This window comes from Bombina bombina, chromosome 7 (genome assembly GCF_027579735.1).
Source record: "Bombina bombina isolate aBomBom1 chromosome 7, aBomBom1.pri, whole genome shotgun sequence".
NCBI lineage: Eukaryota > Metazoa > Chordata > Amphibia > Anura > Bombinatoridae > Bombina > Bombina bombina.
Window position 1 is genome coordinate 572,990,051 of NC_069505.1, and position 22,964 is coordinate 573,013,014.

The 22,964-nt window shown below is 39.3% G+C and overlaps 1 protein-coding gene across 1 annotated transcript in view; it reads left to right on the forward strand.

Annotated features, from left to right (window-relative positions):
- Window positions 1-4,170: 4,170 nt before the first annotated feature.
- The window catches only part of CSNK2B (casein kinase 2 beta), a 49,086-nt gene continuing 30,292 nt past the window's right edge, over window positions 4,171-22,964 (forward strand). Inside the window, exons 1-3 of the mRNA XM_053721973.1 lie at window positions 4,171-4,298; window positions 5,301-5,380; window positions 11,079-11,181. Of these exons, the coding sequence (XP_053577948.1) occupies window positions 5,309-5,380; window positions 11,079-11,181 (175 nt within the window). The 5' untranslated portion in view covers window positions 4,171-4,298; window positions 5,301-5,308. The remainder of the gene's footprint in view (window positions 4,299-5,300; window positions 5,381-11,078; window positions 11,182-22,964) is intronic.

Here is a 22,964-nt window from a genome sequence, read left to right on the forward strand (position 1 = left end):
GCTTATAAAGCCTAGATGTGGGATTGTTTGTGGGCAAACAATCCCACATCTAGGCTTTATAAGCTCCCAGTCCACACAAATTCAGTATAGTCTTGAGAAAGGCCAAATCGTGGCCGAAACGCGTTGACAGACATACTGGTGAGCTTGATTCTTATACCACTATTGTCCCTTATATACAGTGTTGCACTATTGTTTCTTTTTTTTTCTCTTTCAGGCTTTTCATCTTTTTATATTTTTAAATTTTTGTGATATTGACTTTATGAACAACATTTCTATATATACTATATGGACTTCCATCATAGACACTAACAATATCACTTACCAGTTGGTAACTACCACCTCCGGATCTGGCACCTAGGGTGCTGAAGCGGCTCTGTGTTTAGGAGCACCTATATAGAATCTCTGCCAATTAAGACTTTTGCCCATCAAAATTTATATTTGTTTTACGTAATTTTACACTTTTGGATTGCGGATAATTTTGTTTTATTTTTCAAGGGGATTATTCATTTATTTTTGAAGATACACATTATTTTCATCTGTTCAATATTGATCTACATTGAACTATATATATATTTTTCTATATTTCTTTATTTTTATATATATATTTTATATATTTTTTTCTTTTTGAATTTTTTTTCACTAGCGCTAGTGTGGATTCACATTTCTCTGGGGTTAAACACCTACTTCTTGCATCAACGTCACGTTCTTTCACAGCCCCTCCTCCACTTGGTCCGGTAACGGATCTCACACGCCTTTGATTATTGCATTATTTTTTGAATTTTGTATTGAAGTTTGAACGAATGTTTTTACACCATCATGTGCTGAGATTTTAATGTTTATTTGAAAGTTGATATATTGTTTATTGTTACACATCACATTGGTTTGATCTGAACCACAGCCCACACATTTTTTTCATCCACTGACAATAGAACCATATCTAGAACGCCAAAGTCAGGTAACCGACTTATTAATCTATCCTAAACACACATAAGAACTTTGGAGATAGCTACATTCAAGGTTTTGTATAACTAAAGTAGCCAGGTACAAAACTCCTGGAATATTTCATGGATCCATGAACAGAATTTTACTGTATTTATATATGAACATTGTGTTTTAACATTTTATCTGTGATTTTAATTTGAATGTATATGGAATAAATTATTCGCCAGAATTTAGTTTCCAGCCTTTTAAGCTATTCAGCGCTTACTATCGCCCCCTATTCTGTTACCTACTATTTAGCCTGCTAGGAGGCTAATCTGTTAGTAAGCTTAAGGCCTTTTTATAAACTTTAGCGCTCGGTACACATACCTAAATATATATATATATATATATATATATATATAAACACACATTCACACACCTTGCACATATGTACACCCTTGCCCAGCTGCACACATTCTCTGAGGTAGGTATATAACTGAGAGAGACTGGATGACCCTGGGCCTGATCTGAAGTCTGATATATATGGCTGAGAAAAGCTTCAAGGTTATGTGTCTTGTCTTTTATACTATGGGTATATAACTGACAAGCGCTGCACAGATGGAGTGTGATCTAATATAATGTCCCAAGTCATTGGCTATTGAATCCACACTATTTATAATTATTCATACAAAGTGGGTCACTTTCATTCGTAAAAATATTTTTTTGTCTTTTGATTTTTCTCTTTGATGAAGAATTTGGCATCAGCTAATCGTTGCGTGCCCCCTTTGTTTCCAGCTAGTGGGGTACACAACGATTGACTGAAGCCGGATACGTCATCAAACACAAAATTAAAGTATGAGATGTGGGCAGAGGAACGGCGCAATGTTTACGATCACTAAATGGTAATTATTTTATGAATGAGGTGTCTTTAAATATTTTTATGACTTAGTTTCCCTCTTTTTATGAAGAATTATAGATCGTGTAGGATTCAATAGCCAAAGTTTACAATCACTTTAACTCTTTTTTTTTTCAGGAGATTAGAAGATATACGGTACATAATAACAATTGTAATTATAACTGTTCAGGTCAAACATCAACATTACATTAACAAAATAAATAAGGAACAAAGTGAAATAAAAAAAGTTAGTATGCAACTTTAGAATAAAGAATATAAGAGAGTAAAAATAGGTATGAATGTTCCCCATTTAAAAACTGCTTACATGGCTCACATCATATTACATATTGATTTGTTAGACTGACACACCAATCATCAATTCTGGTTAAATAAGTCTAGGTAAGCCCCCTCATTTTACCAAAAAATAGGGATAAAAGCTACCTCTATAATGAAAAATTAAATAGAAGCAGTATAATATGGTAGGATGAATTGGCCCTCTTTTTACACAGGCTGTATGATCAATGAGAATATCAAAGAAGCAGAGAAAGGCACAATGGTGTGATATTTTAACAACAAGGGGCAGATAATAAATGGAAAGTACTCAAAAGATATATAATAGTGATCAAACCTTTATTTAATCTTCCATCCATAGACAAACAGCATCAAAGATTAAAAACTCACCATTTAAGTGAGATAAAAATATATTTTTTAAATATCAGAGTGAAAACAGCTTTACACTGTTGAAATGCTCAACGCGTTTTAGCAATAATCATTGCCTTTTTTTAAGAGCAAGTATATGTTAAAAAAGAGCTACTATGATCCACATTTATTTATTTATTTATTTATAAAATATTTTACCAGGAAGGATACATTGAGATTTCTCTCGTTTTCAAGTATGTCCTGGGATTTTCAAGTATGTCCTGGGATCCAATCATTTTATCACATGAAGACATATCTACTGTATTTTGGTTGGTCAGCAACTGACTAGCTATCATTGGTTTGTCAACTTCAGCCAATAGATCATCCATAGTGCGGTCTAGACTAGGAGACAGGATGGTATTGGCTGATACTTTATGAGAAGTGATATAAAAGATCTATTATAGGGCTCAGTTTTTATTATGGCAGTAGAAAGGCTACATTGATCTTTCTGAGGACACTGGTGCGTCTGTGATATCTGTAGATTTTCAATATAAAATGTTTTACAAAAGGCTGTTTTAGAATTATTTTTTTAAAATCCAAAATAAGCAAATTTTGCTGCTTGTTAGTGCCAAAGCTGGTGTTAAACACTGTACAATCTCAGTATACTAGTTATTTATTTTTAAGTCCAAATAACACAGCAGCAAAATATATTTATTAGTGCTGTCATATGATTGTGTCCTTAAAGTGAATGTCAATTTTGATGCTAAAGTGCCCGGTTTTTAAAAATTCGATTAAAAACAGGGACAATTTAATTCATCAAAATTTACATTTCACTCCTGTTGTGAAAAAAAACGTACCTTTTAACCTTCACAGCAGCTCCAGCTTCCCCCGGTCATTGCAAGCCATTTCTGACGTCAGAAATGATGGATAGGTCATCCTCCAATCACGGCTTCCCCCCCGGGGGAATCAGTGTCTGATTCAACGCCGTGATTGGAGGAAGCTGGATTCCTCATTTTAGACCCAGGAAGAGGCTTTGCGACGGGTGGAAAAAATGTCCAATTTACTTCTATGATCAAATTTGCTTTGTTCCCATGATATTGTGTGGTGAAGAGATACCTAGGTAGCCACCTGGAGCACTACATGAGAGGAAATAGTGCTCTTGCAAAGGGATAACATTCTTACAAAACTGCTACCATATAGTGCTCCACAAATGGGCTCCTTATGCATACACCCCTGCTTTTTAACAAAAGATACCAAGAGAATTAGGGAAAAAAATGACAATAGAATTAGTTGTTTCTGAGTCATGAAAGAAAAATGGGTTAATTTACCTCAAGCTATGGGTATTTTGGGGTTTTCATCTGGTTAATATCTGGTAGCTTCATGTAGAACAGTTTCAATTATTTTAAGGAAATATGTTAGTTGCAACAGTATTTTTTTTTACTAATAAATGGTGCCATGTCTGGTTTACAAATTTTATTTTTTTAAAAAGTCACAATTATTTTTGTAAACAACATTTTGTAGAGTTTGTAAATAATTAAATATAAGTTTGGTTTTTGGAGCTAATTAAATAATATGCATAACTAGCCATTAATTGTAATTATGTTACATAAATGTTTATTTACTGCAGTAAGAATTTGTCTCTCATTGCTACCCGTAGTTTTAGGACTACATTTCCCAGCACAACTTGCGGCTATAGCGTTTCATTTGACTCCGCCTTTTCCTTTCCCGCATTGCGCCTGCGCAGTGACTATCAGACGCCGGGCCTCTTGTGTGTAATACGGTGGCGGTACTTGATCGGGGTGGGAAGGCCGCCATATTTTCAGAAACCGACCGGACTCATCAGGTCTGAGAACAGGGGCGCAAAGAGTTACCCGCGGCAACCCATATACACTATATTCATAACATTTTCCCTTTAGTGCCCTATCAGCTTTTCCTAATTGGCCTTTTGCTACTGCACCATAGGAGCCTCAATGTCTCATACTTTACACAGTGTAGTATTTATTTACCTGTGGTCAGCCTTGGTTACCATACTATAAATTGTTTATCTACCCATGAATGGCCCCTGTATCCTTGTGTAACCCTCAGTGACACCTCATGTTACCTTTCTACCTAGCACGTCAGTGTGTTTGGGTAAGAGGTTGTTTCCAGGGACGTTAGCAATGGGTTAAATTGTACTATGTTCTCTGTCCCGCCCCCCCCATCCCATAACTTTACTCTTTTTAACTACAATTTAATTGTTGCCCCCAACATATATTTATTTACCCCAGCTGTTTAAACCCTTTAGTGGAAAATGACAGCATGTAATTTTACCACTATGACCCTGCAACTTTGTGTCTAACACACCACAAAGGGGTTAAAATACTGCTGGCCCCAAGCAGAAACTGCCAGTGAGACAATCAGCCAATTTTAATATTCCTTAGTGAAATCTGATCAGATAGATATAAACCCAAATAGTGCACTATAGTGATATTTTCCACTCCTGTATACACACACATTAGTATATATATATCTTAAAGGGGATGTGTGTACATTTTATGAGTCACACTGAGTTTTATTTTAGTAGCCAGTCAGGGCATTATATTCTTATAGGTACATTTATACAGTCATTTTAAATTTGGTCTGTCCCCCCCCCCTTTTTCTCCAACTCTAAATATTTCTAATGCTATTTTGAAGGATATATATATATTCTCCTTTTAAATTCTGTTGGTACATGTCTTATCTGGGTGCCAAAGTCTCTTATTGACACTTACATTCCTAACCCTTATAACTTTGGACCCTTGGTACCAGAAAACAACTTCCTTTTTTTTTCTCTCCAAGTATGACAGCTATTTTGTTTACATCACAGATAGGAAGATGAGCAGCTCGGAGGAAGTATCATGGATCAGCTGGTTTTGCGGCTTGAGGGGCAACGAGTTCTTCTGTGAGGTGAGCAGCATGTCCTTGGAGGTGTTCGCCACCAACTTTTTAAATATGAGACAAAAATGTCATCCTGACAGTGTCTACCTCTTTCCTGTGTTATTTCTAATGTTCAGTGTTTAAAGACACGGCCAACTGACCCAGGTACTCATAATGCTGATTTCAAGTGTATTAAAGGGACACTAAACCCCCAAAAATGTCTTTCATAATTCAGGCAGAGAATACAATTTTAAACAACATTCCAATTTACTTCTATTATCTAATTTGCTTCATTATTTAGATATTCTTTGTGGAAGAAACAGCAATGCACATGGGTGAGCCAATCGCACAAAGCATCTATGTGCAGCAACCAATAAGCAGTTACTGAGCCTATCTAGATATGCTTTTCAGCAAAGGATATCAAGAGAATGAAGCAAATTAGATAGTAGAAGTAAATTAGAAAGTTGTTTAAAACTGCATGCTCTTTCTAAATCATGAAAGACAAAATGTGGGTTTCATGTCCCTTTAAACTTAATAACTGCAGTGTATAATGGAAAGGATCCCTTAGGGTTGCTTGTTCAGTTATTGTTCTCAGTACACTTAGGTGTAACAATTCTGTTTGTTGTTGAGAAACTTATATGAAGTAAATAGCTCATTGAGCAAGTCCTTTTAACCGTTTCCTGACAGGCTGAATTTGTCTACATCGGAACAAAGTTTAAATGTAAAGAAATTTAAATTACACGATCGTGCATGCAATCGCGAGTTTTCAATGATGGGATTGGGTCAGGGGGGAGTGCCTATGACGCTAGGCACTCATTCCAGGCTGCGATCCCATTGAGGAAGCGCCGTTGACTTCAGTACAGCCAAATCGCTAGAACATTCCATGCCGTCTTAACAGCGATAAACCCCATCGCAGTTAGGATGGCATGGAATGTCCTAATGGCGGGAAGAGTTTAGTAAACCGTTGCCGCTACACCGTATATGTACCATGCGGGCAGAGTGGCCCTTCAACTTGAGGTGTTTTGCTGCACTTTTCACATGTCAAGTTTTAACCAAATACTTTAGCAATTACAAGTCTTTGGTAAAAAATGAACTTTGTAAAACTTAGCTTTTGTTATGTTTAGAAAGAGCCAAACATTAGAGGAGACTTTTTTTTTTTTTTTTGAGAGACATTTGAAGATCTGCTAAACAGACATGAAACGTTTCATTTTGTGTCCTAATATCTGGAGTGCCCATGTTTTTTTTATAAAATAAGTTAAATAAAAGCCAAATTTTACTAAACATAATATTTTCTACCTGCACATCATTTTAGCAATAGAGATCATACAATCTCTGTTGTAGGTCTGTTTTGTACCAGTAGAAAGTTATAAAAATACTTCACTCATTCCCACCTGATGGTAGAAATACTATGCTCCTCTTTCACTTTTTGTGCCTGTGCACGTGTTTTTACTTTTACTCTCAAGTGCTGGTATGTTGTTCCGTCTCACCAACTTTCTAGTGTCAGTGCCGGTAGATGTGTAGCAATTTCTGTAATTTGTCATGCCAGTAAACGCTTTGCTCTGACAGTACTCCATCTTGTTCTGATAGAAGCGTTATTTACCGACTATAATTACCTTCCAGTACGTTTAGAGCTTGGCTATTCTTGGGTATAGTATAATTCAATGCCCCACCTGCTCTTGTGCTATATTTCACATCTAGGTAAATGTTAAGGTTTTAAAAATTACTCTTTCTAAATCATGTCCGTTTGATTGTGTCCTTTTCTGCTATATTTTACACCAGGGCTCGACAAACCTGGGAGCCACTGGCTACTAGAATTTTACTCCTGGCTCCTACATTTTTGGGTTATTATATATATATATATATATATATATATATATATATATATATATATATATATATATATATATATATATATATATATATATTCGTCCAATGTACTGTGTCACCCTCCTAGGGACATCTACCTGGGTGCAGAGATGAAATAAATACTCCTTGCAGAACAAATGCACTCACAGGACTTTTTAAAGGTGAAAAACAAAGCTTTCTGTAATGTAACGTTTTCAGGGATTTCTGCAGCATGAAGGGGAAGAAATCCCTTAAACCGTTACATTACAGAAAACTTTGTTTTTATATATATATACATACACACACACCATTTTTTTAAGACCGATACTCTTTAAAAAATACTCGCCGATACCAATTACCGATACTTTTTTAATGTCATGTGACAGTGTCCCAAGCACAATACAGACTAATGATTTAAGATAGCTTCTTTATAATTATGAAGAACTGTAACTCAAAAGATATATTATTAAATAATAAAACAGTTTTATTTGCTTGTTGTCACAAAGTTGTAAAAACTCGAAGAAATTTCACAGAACACGTTTATAAATAAAAATATTACATTCAAATATATTCATAACAACAATAAATAACAAATGTAATATCACAACCAACCAAAAGTGCAATGCAGTAAAAAAATATACCAGTGCACTGTTTAAACATAGGGAACAACACTACGGGCTAGATTACATTTGACTGGTAAGCTTTACCAATGCTCATTGCATGTGCAACTCCATTAAAGTCTATTGCGTTGGAAATGTGAACAGAGCATTGGTAAAGCTTACATATCAAATGTAATCTAAATCTAGTTCTATTATTGTAAGATGTGTGTTCATATGATTTAACTTAATTTTTTCTATGAACACTCTTCCTGCAATTATATAAGCTAAGGATGTTCCTCAGAGTACAGTATGTTCTGAGCATAATTGTGCAAGCGAAGAACTAGCAGTATAACAGGCAATCTAGCAATTATAATATTTTTTGAAAAGTTAGTAGCAAGTTCTTTTTAAGGAACAGAAGCATCTCGGTATGTTCAGCTATACGTCTGTTTCTGCTATCAGTAATGTTTAATGCTAAGCTGAACAGTCTCACTTTCAGCACTACTGCATGGGGCAGAAAGATCATTTTGGACCATTTTAGCCAGAGCTGGAAATCTCAGTTTATTAACTACCCAGTACTTCAGGGGTTTGTCTGAACAAGGTACAGTGATCTCTCTTACAATAATACAATACAACAGCAATTTGTATTGGAAGAACAGAAGATAACCATTTTTAGTGGAGTCTCCACTACAGCTTAAAATGAAATGGGAACATGCAGTTTGAAAAATCTCCACAAGATAGAGTATGGGTAGGAAGTGCAGGTATCGGTGCATTTGCATGAGTGTAAGTACTCATGCAAATACTTGGTATCGGTACCGATACTAGTATCGGTGCAACCCTAATATACACACACACACCCCCACCACTGGCTGGCTCCTGAATTTTAAACAGATTTGTCGACCCCTGTTTTTTACACTCTTCATTAGGGGATGCTTCCTTTTTAATGTCCCTGTACACAAAATGTTAAATCTTCTGAAAGTAAATGTTCAAATGTCTTTACATTGTTTATTATGGAGTTGAGGTGCAATTCTATTTTTATTTGTTACTACTATTCTGGGAAAAGATGTCAGTCTTTTAGATATACCAAACATTCTTCGCATCTCCTTACTCACATCAGCGTAGCGAAGACCATTTAAAGTGAATGTAAATTTTGATGCTAAAGTGCCCGGTTTTTAAAAATTTGATTAAAAACAGGGGCACTTTAATTCATAAAAATTTACATTTCACTTGTTGTGAAGAAATACTTACATTTTAAACTTGATAGCTGCTCCAGCTTCCCCCGGTCGTCCCAAGCCATTTCTGACATCAGAAATGATGGCTCGGTCATCCTCCAATCATGGTTCCCCCCGGGGGAATCGGTGTCTGATTCAACGCTGTGATTGGAGGAAGCCGGATTCCTCATTTTAGAACCAGGAAGAGGCTTTGCGACTGGCGGAGGAAGCTGGAGCGGCTGTCAAGATTAAAAGCTAAGTATTTTTTTACAACATGAGTGAAATGTAAATTTTGATGAATTAAAGTGCCCCTGTTTTTAATCAAATTTTAAAAACCGGGCACTTCAGCATCAAAATTTACATTCACTTTAATTGCTTTGTACTGATTTACCAATTAGGTGGCATAAAAACTGCACTTTCCCACATTTGTGCCTGTGTGAGCAGTTCTTTACATTCACCAAACATGCTGTACTGCTTTAAAAGGACCGTAAACTCTAAATTAAACTTTTATGATTCAGACAGAGCGTGCAATTTTGTTTTGCTTCTGTTATCTAATGTGCTTCATTCTCTTGGTATCTTTTGTTGAAAACCATACCTAGCTAGACTCAGGAGCTGAAATGCCTTACTGGGACTTAGCTGCTTAAAGGGGGTTGCACATATGTGTCATGTCATTGGTTTACCCAGTGTGGTCAGATAGCTCCCAGTAGCATATTGCTGCTCCTTTAACAAAGGATACCAAGAGAATGAAGCAACTATAACCAAAGCACTTTGAAAAGTTGTTTACAGTTGTAAGTTCTATCTGAATCATGAGACAACTTTTGGGTTCCATGTCCCTTTAACTTTTTGTCGGGTTCCCTTTCTTTGCTTGTCAGGCGTATAGGTCAATAGATGTCCTTTATCTTGCTTCCCCCTAGTCTTTTATACGTGTGAACATATTGTAATCTGTCACTTCCTTGTGCATAGCTCTGCTTTGCCTATAGAAATATAAAGGGCAACTTTGGCTCCGGGTAAATATACCTATCGAATTAGGACTCGCTTAAATGATTCCGATGGGTTTTGTTGTTCCTTCTCTTGCTGATGTCTGTACTTCATAATAAAAATACCAGTGCTTGCAAGCTTGTCCGTAGATGCGTCATGTATTGTAATGCTGTTGGAGGTACCATGTTAAGCAATAACTTTTTTGTAATGTTTGAGCTACTGTATGACTGCATGGGACTTGACAAACCCAGGTGCCACGTTGCTAGTGGCACCTAGGAAATGGTCCTTCCTGATTAAGTGTGTTTGCCCTGCTGTTTGGAAGGAGAGAGGTGCAGAGCTGACAGCTGCACCTCTCCCCAACCCTTCTCATCAGGTGTGCTTCAGACCTAATTGTATGTCACTTCTTCACTTATGGTTGGCAGCTGGCCTCCCCTTTTACTGAGAATGTTGTCCCTATAGACTTGCTATACTATTTGTCTTTTACTGGTAAATGTACCACCAACCTTGCCCTAGTCTTATGTTGGTTTTGTGTTGCATTCTTCCCTTTAACGTCTACTTTACCAGGCTTTATCTACTATGTTCAGCACTCTGACCCCATATGTTGTGCCAGCTGGTGCATTCTTCTTTGCCAGCAGTAACACATTAAACATACTTTTTTTGTTTTTTTGTTTTTAATAAACTTTACAAAGTCGCATAAACTTACCATGCATACAGTAGTTATCTACACTATTTTGGGTGTTAGTCTGATGAAACGCATCAGGCCAGCGGTATGTTGGCTACTACCATGTTATACTAACAATGTTGTCACTTGCTGCTGAATAAACTTCAAGTATTTTGCTTACCCGGAAGTGGAGTTTTGTTTCTGTTGCTAACTTGTCTAACATTATACAATCCAGACCCATATGCCCGTAAAGTGCCAGGCTTTGCCTTTATCTCTAGGGTGGGCTTGCAACATCTCCCTTTTTGTACTCTTCATCATACCATGTCTATTTAACCAGGCTGACAATCTAAACTATACCTCAGTTAAATTCTGCTCAAATGATGTCTGTTACAGCTCATCTATACTGGTTCACATTTTTTTTTTTTCTTTAAATGTAGGTTGATGAAGATTACATCCAAGACAAATTTAACTTGACAGGACTCAACGAACAGGTCCCTCATTACCGACAGGCTCTGGACATGATTTTGGACTTAGAACCAGGTATGAGCGACGTGTATAATTCGCCTGCCTTATCTTTGTCCTCTATACCAGTGTTTCTCAACCGCGATCCTCAAGTGTCCCCTACAGGTCAGATTTTCATTATAGCTGAACTAGAGCACAGGGGAAATTAGCTGGTTAAGTGAGAGCAGGTTAGTAGTAACCATGGTTACTGATCAGCTGATTATTTCACCTATGCTCTGCTTCAGCTATAATAAAAACCTGGCCTGTTGGGGGTACTTGAGGACCGATGTTGAGAAATGCTGCCCTTTCTACCTATATTGTCTTACTCTGTTTTTCAAGATCGACCTGCTGGAGTATAAAAGTGCTGCGTTAGTAAAAAAAAAAAAAAAAAGTTGTGGTGGAGTCACAGATGAGATATTGTATGGGAAACCGTATCTAAAACTGAAGAACAAAATGCAAGAGAATGGGATCATATAGAACCTATAATTTAGTAAGGTTGGGATATGAGTGGCCTTTGTGAAGATTCTTGTAGTAAATGTGATGCATCACTGTGTTCCGGCAATATACAGTTTATGGTACAAATAATACATATACTGGGTGAGGACAATCTTTTACTTGAGGAAAAGTGTGTAGGCAAGGAACAAGCTTGTGTGGTAGAGCCAATGATGTGTATAAGATACTGCTAAGAGGGAATGTTGTTAGTCAGGTTTTTGAAAATAAGGTGTTTCTCCATGTTCAATACTCCTCTGCCCACCTCCACCTCCTACTACAACTTCTCTCTCAGCTCAAGATTTTGCCAGCTACTTCAATAACAAAATAGACTCCATCAGAAATGAAATCGGCTATCAACATACTACCAGTCTGAAACCCCCTCAAAACCTCACTATCATCCAAAACCCACATAGCCATAAATGTATCTTTTACCCCTGTTACAGAGGATGAAGTTTCAGCACTTATACCGTCCTCTCACCTCACTACCTATCCCCTCGACCCCATCCCCTCACAGCTACTCCCCTCTCCTTTTCTACCCTAACCCATATACTCACACACATCTTCAACCTCTCCCTCAGCACTGGTATATTTCCCTCCTCTCTTAAACACGCACTGGTCACACCTATCTTTAAAAAACCTTCTCTCGACCCAACCTCCCCATCCAACTACCACCTTATTTACCTATTCCCTCTTGCCTCAAATCTTCTCGAAAAGCTAGTATATGTACGTCGATCCCATTTCCTACATTAAACTACCTCCTTGACCCATTGCAATCTGGCAACGACCTACTTACAGCAAAATCCAAAGGCCACTTCTCTCTGCTTATCCTCCCTGATCTGTCTGCAGCCCTTGATACTGTCGACCACCCTCTTTTGCTCCAAACCCTCCAATCCTTCGGCATTTGCGACACAGCTCTCTCATGTTTCTCTTCCTATCTGTCTAACCGTACCTTTAGTGCAGCCTTCTCTGGGGCATCCTCTGCCCCGTTACCACTTTCTGTTGGGGCACCGCAAGGCTCTGTCCTTGGTCCCCTTTTCTCAATTTACACATCTTTAGGTTCCTTAATAAAGTCCCATGGGTTTCAATACCATTTGTATGCCGATGACACCCAGACCTATCTTCTTCCTTGCAAACCCTTGTCACTGTCTTTCTCATATCTCATCTTGGATGTCCTCTCACTACCTTAAGCTAAATCTCTCCAAAACTGAGCTCCTTATTTCCCCCCCCCCTTCTTCAAAAATCTCCACCCCCAACTTCTCTGTTTAACTCTATTGTTACCCCTTCCCCACATGCTCAATGTCTTGGAGTAACACTTGGCTCAGATCTTTCTTTCACTCCTCACATTCAGTCCTTGGCTAAAGTCTGCCGCTTTCACCTTTAAAAACATCTCTAAAATTAGACATTTCCTTACACAAGATTTTAATCCACTCTGTCATCCTTTCCCGCCTCAATTACTGCAACTCCATCCTCTCTGGTCTCCCTAGCTGCCGCCTAGCTCCTTTTACAATCCATAATGAATGCCTCTGCCAGGCTCATCTTCCTTACACGTTGCTCTTCATCTGCTGCACCTCTCTGCCAATCCCTTCACTGGCTTCCTCTTGCCTCCAGGCTTAAATACTAAATTCTCACTCTGAAATGCAAAGTCTTAACTGCACTGCTCCCCCCCCTATATCTCAGACCTTGTCTCCAGATACTCCCCCTCATGTCCTTTTCGCTCTACTCATGATCTCCTACTCTCCTCCTCTCTTGTTACCTCCTCACATTCCCGTTTACAAGACTTCTTTAGACTGGCTCCCATCTTGTGGAACTCTCTGCCTTGCTCCACAAGACTCTCCCCTAGTTTTGAAAGCTTAAAGCGCTCCCTAAAGACTCTACTGTTCAGGGATGCATACAACCTACACTTACCTTTCCTTACTCCACTGTTGTCCCCTCGAACCCCTTAGCCTATGAGCCCAGCTGTTTGTAGATCACCCGCAAGATCGCCAATTACAACAGTGCAACTCTTGGCAGGGACCTCTACCCATATGACCCCCTATAAATGTTACCTTGTATACCGCCTATGTTTATAGCACTGCGGAATCAGTTGGCGCTCTGCAAATACCTGATGATATTATTATTATTATTATTATTATTATTATTATTATTATTATTATGTAAATGGGACAAGCAGAATGTTAGTGTGAACACAGGTGGGGGTAAACTGGTTTCAGTACTACATTTCAACACGTCCATAATGTTGCAGATGCGCTGTCACTGGGGATCTAGCGATGAGGTACATAATGTTGCCCGCATATCAGTGTCATGGGTGACCTTGCTTTTGTAGAAGCAAACTCCAGTTAGAGGTATGATACCCACAATTTCTTTCATGATTCCGTCAGAGCATGAGATTTTTAAACAACTTTCTAATTTACTTCTATTATCATTTATTTTTTTCTTTTGGTATCTTTTGTTGAAAATCAGGGACATATGCTTAGGAGCCGACCCATTTCTAGAGCACTATATGGCAGCAGTTTTGTAGGAATGTTATGTATTTGCAAGATCACTATTTCCTGCCATGTAGTGCTTCAGGTACCTACCTAGGTATCCAACACAGAATATCATGGGAACAAAGCAAATTTTATAATAAAAGTAAATTGGAATTATTTTTTTTTTTTTTAAATGTTATGCTCTGTCTGAATTACAAAAGAAAATGTTTGGGTTTCATATCAGTTTAACCCTTTGGATGCTTTGCACTGTAGCAGCCTTCTTTGGTATCCACCTCTTAAAGGAACACAAACATTTTCAAATAGTGTAAAAACTTTACATTTTACTTGGTAGTGTGTACACAAGTGGAGCAATATATGGTAATATATTACCAGATACCAAAGAAGAAAGTTATTTTTTTATAATAAAAGGGACATTAAAGGGACATTAAACACTAAATACATGCTAGATAGAATGATGCATTCAAACAAAAGATTAGTCCATGACTAACATGTAGATGTAATTTTTATAGTTTCATTAGTTGTTTAAAAAGTGACAAAATAAGTGTAAAGTTTTAGTGTCTATAAAACACTGGGAGCTGCCATGTTGTAACTTAGGTTACCTTCTCTGCTGTGGCCAATTAGGGACAGTTATACATAGGTCACTAGAGTGTGCAGCCAATGGTTGTGCTGGATTTAACAGTGTTCTGCACTTCCATTTCTAAGAGGAACTGAAAAGCTCACAATTTCAGAATGGAATTACAGACAAAGAGGACAAAGTAAATAATAAAAGTATATTGCAGAGCTGTTTTATATATACAATTTATCATTTTATATTACCATCTCAAAGTGTTTAATGTCCCTTTAAACTCCTTCACGTAATATAACATGTTTGTATAATAATGAAAATATATTGCAAAGGGTATTTATCTTCACCTCTTTTCCTCTCATTTAATTCTGAATATTGAAGACTTCCAATTCCTTTTAGAAGTGAGAGTGCAGAATCCAGACGTAACCATATTCCACACAGATATTGGTTGCTCACTCAAAGGAAACCTAGGTGACAACATGGCAGTGTCCATTGCTTTAATATTTAACTTTTTAAAATAGCTCTGTATATTATATCATTATCAGGCTAACCCTTGATTTGACTAAATCATTTTTTCTTTCATGTAATTAGCAAGAGTCCATGAGCTAGTGACGTATGGGATATACATTCCTACCAGGAGGGGCAAAGTTTCCCAAACCTCAAAATGCCTACAAATACACCCCTCACCACACCCACAAATCAGTTTTACAAACTTTGCCTCCTATGGAGGTGGTGAAGTAAGTTTGTGCTAGATTCTACGTTGATATGCGCTCCGCAACAGGTTGGAGCCCGGTTTTCCTCTCAGCGTGCAGTGAATGTCAGAGGGATGTGAGGAGAGTATTGCCTATTTGAATGCAATGATCTCCTTCTACGGGGTCTATTTCATAGGTTCTCTGTTATCGGTCGTAGAGATTCATCTCTTACCTCCCTTTTCAGATCGACGATATACTCTTATATATATACCATTACCTCTGCTGATTTTCGTTTCAGTACTGGTTTGGCTTTCTACAAACATGTAGATGAGTGTCCTGGGGTAAGTAAGTCTTATTTTCTGTGACACTCTTAGCTATGGTTGGGCACTTTTTTAATAAAGTTCTAAATATATGTATTCAAACATTTATTTGCCTTGACTCAGGATGTTCAACATTTCCTTATTTTCAGACAGTCAGTTTCATATTTGGGATAATGCATTTGAATCAATCATTTTTCTTACCTTAAAATTTTTTTCCCTGTGGGCTGTTAGGCTCGCGGGGGCTGAAAATGCTTCATTTTATTGCGTCATTCTTGGCGCAGACTTTTTTGGCGCAAAAAATCTTTTCTGTTTCCGGCGTCATACGTGTCGCCGGAAGTTGCGTCATTTTTGACGTTCTTTTGCGCCAAAAATGTCGGCGTTCCGGACGTGGCGTCATTTTTGGCGCCAAAAGCATTTAGGCGCCAAATAATGTGGGCGTCTTATTTAGCGCTAAAAAAATATGGGCGTCGCTTTTGTCTCCACATTATTTAAGTCTCATTTCTCCTGTTAAGTGTAGTCAGTCCACGGGTCATCCATTACTTATGGGATTATATCTCCTCCCTAACAGGAAGTGCAAGAGGATCACCCAAGCAGAGCTGCTATATAGCTCCTCCCCTCTACGTCATACCCAGTCATTCTCTTGCACCTAACTAATAGATAGGACGTGTGAGAGGACTGTGGTTGTTAAACTTAGTTTTTATTTCTTCAATCAAAAGTTTGTTATTTTAAACAGCACCGGAGTGTGTTGTTTTTTCTCAGGCAGCATTAGAAGAAGAATCTACCTGAGTTTGTGTATGATCTTAGCGGTCGTAACTAAGATCCACTTGCTGTTCTCGGCCATTCTGAGGAGTGAGGTAACTTCAGAACAGGGGACAGCAGGCAGGGTTCACCTGCAAGGAGGTATGTTGCAGTATATTATTTTCTAAGGAATGGAATTGACTGAGAAAATACTGCTAATACCGATGTAATGTAAGTGCAGCCTTAAATGCAGTAGTAGGGACTGGTATCAGGCTGATATGTATGTATGTTTACACTGAGGTATTTCTGGGGAATGGAACTTCACTAAGAAAATACTGTATACATTTAAGTTATATTTGAGCCTCCACTGCAGTGAAAGCGACTAGCAGCAGGCTTATTAATAACATTTCATAATTTTATTTTTAAAACGTTTACTGGCATGTTAATCGTTTTTTTCTGAGGTACTTGGTGATAAAACTTTATGGGCATGATTTTTACCACATGGCTGTCGTTTGTTTCTGAATAAAATCAGTTTACTGAGCTTCCCCACTGTTGTATTATGAGTGGGAGGGGCCTATTTTAGCGCTTTATTGCGCAGTAAAAATTCAGTCACAGTCTTCCTATTTCTTCCTCCATGATCCAGGACGTCTCTACAGAGCCCAGGGGTCTCCAAAACTAGTTTTGAGGGAGGTAATCACTCACAGCAGACCTGTGAGAGTGTTTTGACTGTGATAAAAACGTTTATATTAAATTGTTATCCGTTTTTGGGTACTAAGGGGTTAATCATCCATTTGCTGGTGGGTGCAATCCTTTGCTAACTTAATGTATTTACTGTAAAAATTTGGTTGCTATAACTAATTTGTTTCATTGTTATTTCAACTGTGACAGTTTTTTGTGCTTCTTAAAGGCACAGTAACGTTTTTTATATTGCTTGTAAATTTATTTGAAAAATATTTTCCAAGCTTGCTAGTCTCATTGCTAGTTTGTTTAAACATGTCTGACACAGATGAATCTCTTTGTTCAATATGTTTAAAGGCCAATGTGGAGCCCAATAGAAATTTGTGTACTAATTGCATTGATGCTACTTTAAATAAAAGCCAATCTGTACATGTAAAGAAAATTTCACCAGACAACGAGGGGGAAGTTATGCTGACTAACTCTCCTCACGTGTCAGTACCTTCGCCTCCCGCTCAGGAGGTGCGTGATATTGTGGCGCCAAGTACATCAGGGCGGCCCTTACAAATCACTTTGCAAGACATGGCTAATGTTATGACTGAAGTACTATCTAAATTGCCAGAATTTAGGGGTAAACGCGATCACTCTGGGGTAAGAACAGAGTGCGTTGATAATAATAGAGCCATGTCTGATTCTGCGTCACAATTTGCAGAACATGAGGACGGAGAGCTTCATTCTGTGGGTGACGGATCTGATCCAAGTAAACTGGACTCAGACATTTCAAATTTTAAATTTAAGCTTGAGAACCTCCGTGTATTACTAGGGGAGGTATTAGCGGCTCTGAATGATTGTAACACGGTTGCAATTCCAGAGAAATTATGTAGGCTGGATAGATACTATGCGGTACCGGTGTGTACTGACGTTTTTCCTATACCTAAGAGGCTTACAGAGATTATTACCAAGGAGTGGGATAGGCCCGGTGTGCCCTTTCCCCCCCCTCCTATATTTAGAAAAATGTTTCCAATAGACGCCACCACACGGGACTTATGGCAGACGGTCCCTAAGGTGGAGGGAGCAGTTTCTACTCTGGCTAAGCGCACCACTATCCCGGTGGAGGATAGCTGTGCTTTTTCAGATCCAATGGATAAAAAGTTAGAGGGTTACCTTAAGAAAATGTTTGTTCAACAAGGTTTTATATTACAACCCCTTGCATGCATTGCGCCTGTCACGGCTGCGGCGGCGTTCTGGTTTGAGTCTCTGGAAGAGACCATTAGCTCAGCTCCATTGGATGAGATTATAGACAAGCTTAAAGTCCTTTAGCTAGCTAATTCATTTATTTCTGATGCCGTAGTACACTTAACTAAGCTTACGGCTAAGAACTCCGGATTCGCCATTCAAGCGCGTAGAGCGCTGTGGCTTAAATCCTGGTCAGCCGATGTGACTTCTAAATCTAAATTGCTTAACATACCTTTCAAAGGGCAGACATTATTCGGGCCCGGTTTGAAAGAAATTATCGCTGACATTACTGGAGGTAAGGGCCATGCCCTGCCTCAAGACAGGGCCAAACCAAGGGCTAAACAGTCTAATTTTCGTGCCTTTCGTAACTTCAAGGCAGGAGCAGCATCAACTTCCTCCGCTCCAAGACAGGAAGGAACTGTGTCTCGCTACAGACAGGGCTGGAAACCTAACCAGTCCTGGAACAAGGGCAAGCAGGCCAGAAAACCTGCTGCTGCCCCTAAGACAGCATGAAGTGAGGGCCCCCAATCCGGAAACGGATCTAGTGGGGGGCAGACTTTCTCTCTTCGCCCAGGCTTGGGCAAGAGATGTCCAGGATCCCTGGGCGTTAGAGATCATATCTCAGGGATATCTTCTGGACTTCAAAGCTTCTCCTCCAAAAGGGAGATTTCATCTTTCAAGGTTGTCAGCAAACCAGATAAAGAAAGAGGCGTTTCTACGCTGTGTACAAGACCTTTTACTAATGGGAGTGATCCACCCAGTTCCGCGGTCGGAACACGGACAAGGGTTTTACTCAAATCTGTTTGTGGTTCCCAAAAAAGAGGGAACCTTCAGACCAATCTTGGACTTAAAGATCCTAAACAAATTCCTAAGAGTTCCATCGTTCAAAATGGAAACTATTCGGACCATCTTACCTATGATCCAAGAGGGTCAGTACATGACCACAGTGGATTTAAAGGATGCCTACCTTCACATACCAATTCACAAGGATCATTACCGGTATCTAAGGTTTGCCTTCCTAAACAGGCATTACCAGTTTGTAGCTCTTCCCTTCGGGTTAGCTACAGCTCCAAGAATCTTTACAAAGGTTCTGGGCTCTCTTCTGGCGGTACTAAGACCGCGAGGAATAGCGGTAGCTCCGTACCTAGACGACATTCTGATACAAGCGTCAAGTTTCCAAACTGCCAAGTCTCATACAGAGTTAGTTCTGGCATTTCTAAGGTCGCATGGGTGGAAGGTGAACGTAGAAAAGAGTTCTCTATTGCCACTCACAAGAGTTCCCTTCTTGGGGACTCTTATAGATTCTGTAGAAATGAAAATTTACCTGACAGAGGACAGGTTATCAAAACTTCTAAATGCTTGCCGTGTCCTTCATTCCATTCAACACCCGTCAGTGGCTCAATGCATGGAGGTAATCGGCTTAATGGTAGCGGCAATGGACATTGTACCTTTTGCACGCCTGCATCTCAGACCGCTGCAATTGTGCATGCTAAGTCAGTGGAATGGGGATTACTCAGATTTGTCCCCTATGCTAAATCTGGATCAAGAGACAAGAGATTCTCTTCTATGGTGGCTTTCTCGGCCACATCTGTCCAGGGGGATGCCCTTCAGCAGGCCAGATTGGACGATTGTAACAACAGACGCCAGCCTGCTAGGTTGGGGCGCTGTCTGGAATTCCCTGAAGGCTCAGGGATCATGGACTCAGGAGGAAAGACTCCTTCCAATAAACATTCTGGAATTAAGACCAGTTTTCAATGCCCTTCTGGCTTGGCCTCAGTTAGCAACTCTGAGGTTCATCAGGTTTCAGTCGGACAACATCACGACTGTGGCTTACATCAACCATCAGGGAGGGACAAGGAGTTCCCTAGCGATAATGGAAGTCTCAAAGATAATTCGCTGGGCAGAGTCTCACTCTTGCCACCTGTCAGCGATCCACATCCCAGGCGTGGAGAACTGGGAGGCGGATTTCCTAAGTCGCCAGACTTTTCATCCGGGGGAGTGGGAACTTCATCCCGAGGTGTTTGCCCAACTGCTTCAGCATTGGGGCAAACCAGATCTGGATCTCATGGCGTCTCGCCAGAACGCCAAGCTTCCTTGTTACGGATCCAGGTCCAGGGACCCGGGAGCGGTACTGATAGATGCTCTGACAGCACCTTGGGTTTTCAACATGGCTTATGTGTTTCCACCCTTCCCGATGCTTCCTCGATTGATTGCCAGGATCAAACAGGAGAGAGCATCGATAATTCTAATAGCGCCTGCGTGGCCACGCAGGACCTGGTATGCAGATCTAGTGGACATGTCGTCCTGTCCACCTTGGTCTCTGCCTCTGAGACAGGACCTTCTGATTCAGGGTCCTTTCAAACATCCAAATCTAATTTCTCTGAGGCTGACTGCATGAAGATTGAACGCTTGATTCTATCAAAGCGGGGATTCTCGGAGTCAGTGATTGATACCTTTAATACAGGCTAGGAAACCTGTTACCAGGAAAATTTACCATAAAATATGGCGTAAATACTTACATTGGTGCGAATCCAAGAGTTACTCATGGAGTAAGGTTAGGATTCCTAGGATATTGTCTTTTCTACAAGAAGGTTTAGAAAAGGGTTTATCTGCTAGTTCGTTAAAGGGACAGATCTCAGCTCTGTCTATCCTTTTACACAAACGTCTGTCAGAAGTTCCAGACGTTCAGGCTTTTTGTCAGGCTTTGGCTAGGATTAAGCCTGTGTTTAAGACTGTTGCTCCGCCGTGGAGCTTAAACTTAGTTCTTAACGTTCTGCAAGGTGTTCCGTTTGAACCCCTTCATTCCATTGATATCAAGCTGTTATCTTGGAAAGTTCTGTTTTTAATGGCTATTTCCTCGGCTCGAAGAGTCTCTGAGTTATCGGCCTTACATTGTGATTCTCCTTATCTGATTTTTCATTCAGACAAGGTAGTTCTGCGTACTAAACCTGGGTTCTTACCTAAGGTAGTCACTAACAGGAATATCAAGAGATTGTTGTTCCATCATTGTGCCCTAACCCTTCTTCAAAGAAGGAACGACTTCTGCACAATCTAGACGTCGTCCCTGCCCTGAAATTTTATTTGCAGGCAACTAAGGATTTTCGTCAAACTTCTTCCCTGTTTGTCGTTTATTCTGGACAAAGGAGAGGTCAAAAAGCTTCGGCTACCTCTCTCTCTTTTTGGCTTCGTAGCATAATACGTTTAGCATATGAGACTGCTGGACAGCAGCCTCCTGAAAGGATTACAGCTCACTCTACTAGAGCTGTGGCTTCCACTTGGGCCTTTAAGAATGAGGCCTCTGTTGAACAGATTTGCAAGGCTGCAACTTGGTCTTCACTTCATACTTTTTCAAAATTTTACAAATTTGACACTTTTGCTTCTTCGGAGGCTGTTTTTGGGAGAAAGGTTCTACAGGCAGTGGTTCCTTCTGTGTAAAGATCCTGCCTTTCCCTCCCGTCATCCGTGTACTTTTAGCTTTGGTATTGGTATCCCATAAGTAATGGATGACCCGTGGACTGACTACACTTAACAGGAGAAAACATAATTTATGCTTACCTGATAAATTCCTTTCTCCTGTAGTGTAGTCAGTCCACGGCCCGCCCTGTTGTTTACGGCAGGTCTAAAATTTTTCATCTTAAACTCCAGTCACCACTGCACCCTATAGTTTCTCCTTTCTCGTTTGGTTTCGGTCGAATGACTGGGTATGACGTAGAGGGGAGGAGCTATATAGCAGCTCTACTTGGGTGATCCTCTTGCACTTCCTGTTAGGGAGGCGATATAATCCCATAAGTAATGGATGACCCGTGGACTGACTACACTGCAGGAGAAAGGAATTTATCAGGTAAGCATAAATTATGTTTTTTCTTTTGCTTCTGGTTGCTAGAAGCTTGTTCCTTGGCATTTTTTCCCATTCCTGAAACTGTCATTTAAGGAATTTGATCAATTTTGCTTTATATGTTGTTTTTTCTCTTACATATTGCAAGATGTCTCGCGTTGCATCTGAGTCAGAAGATACTTCAGGAAAATCGCTGTCTGGTGCTGGAACTACCAAAGCTAAGTGTATCTGCTGTAAACTTTTGGTAGCTGTTCCTCCAGCTGTTGCTTGTATTAATTGTCATGACAAACTTGTTAATGCAGATATTTCCTTTAGTAATGTACCATTACCTGTTGCAGTTCCATCAACATCTAATGTTCAGAGTGTACCTGATAACATAAGAGATTTTGTTTCTGAATCCATCAAGAAGGCTATGTCTGTTATTCCTCCTTCTAGTAAACATAAAAAATCTTTTAAAACTTCTCTTTATACAGATGAATTTTTAAATGAACATCATTCTGATTCTAATGACTCTTCTGGTTCAGAGGATTCTGTCTCAGAGGTTGATGCTGATAAATCTTCATATTTATTTAAAATGGAATTTATTCGTTCTTTACTTAAAGAAGTACTAATTGCTTTAGAAATTGAGGATTCTGGTCCTCTTGATACTAAATCTAAACATTTAGATAAGGTCTTTAAATCTCCTGTGGTTATTCCAGAAGTTTTTCTTGTTCCTGGTGCTATTTCTGAAGTAATTTCCAGAGAATGGAATAATTTGGGTAATTCATTTACTCCTTCTAAACG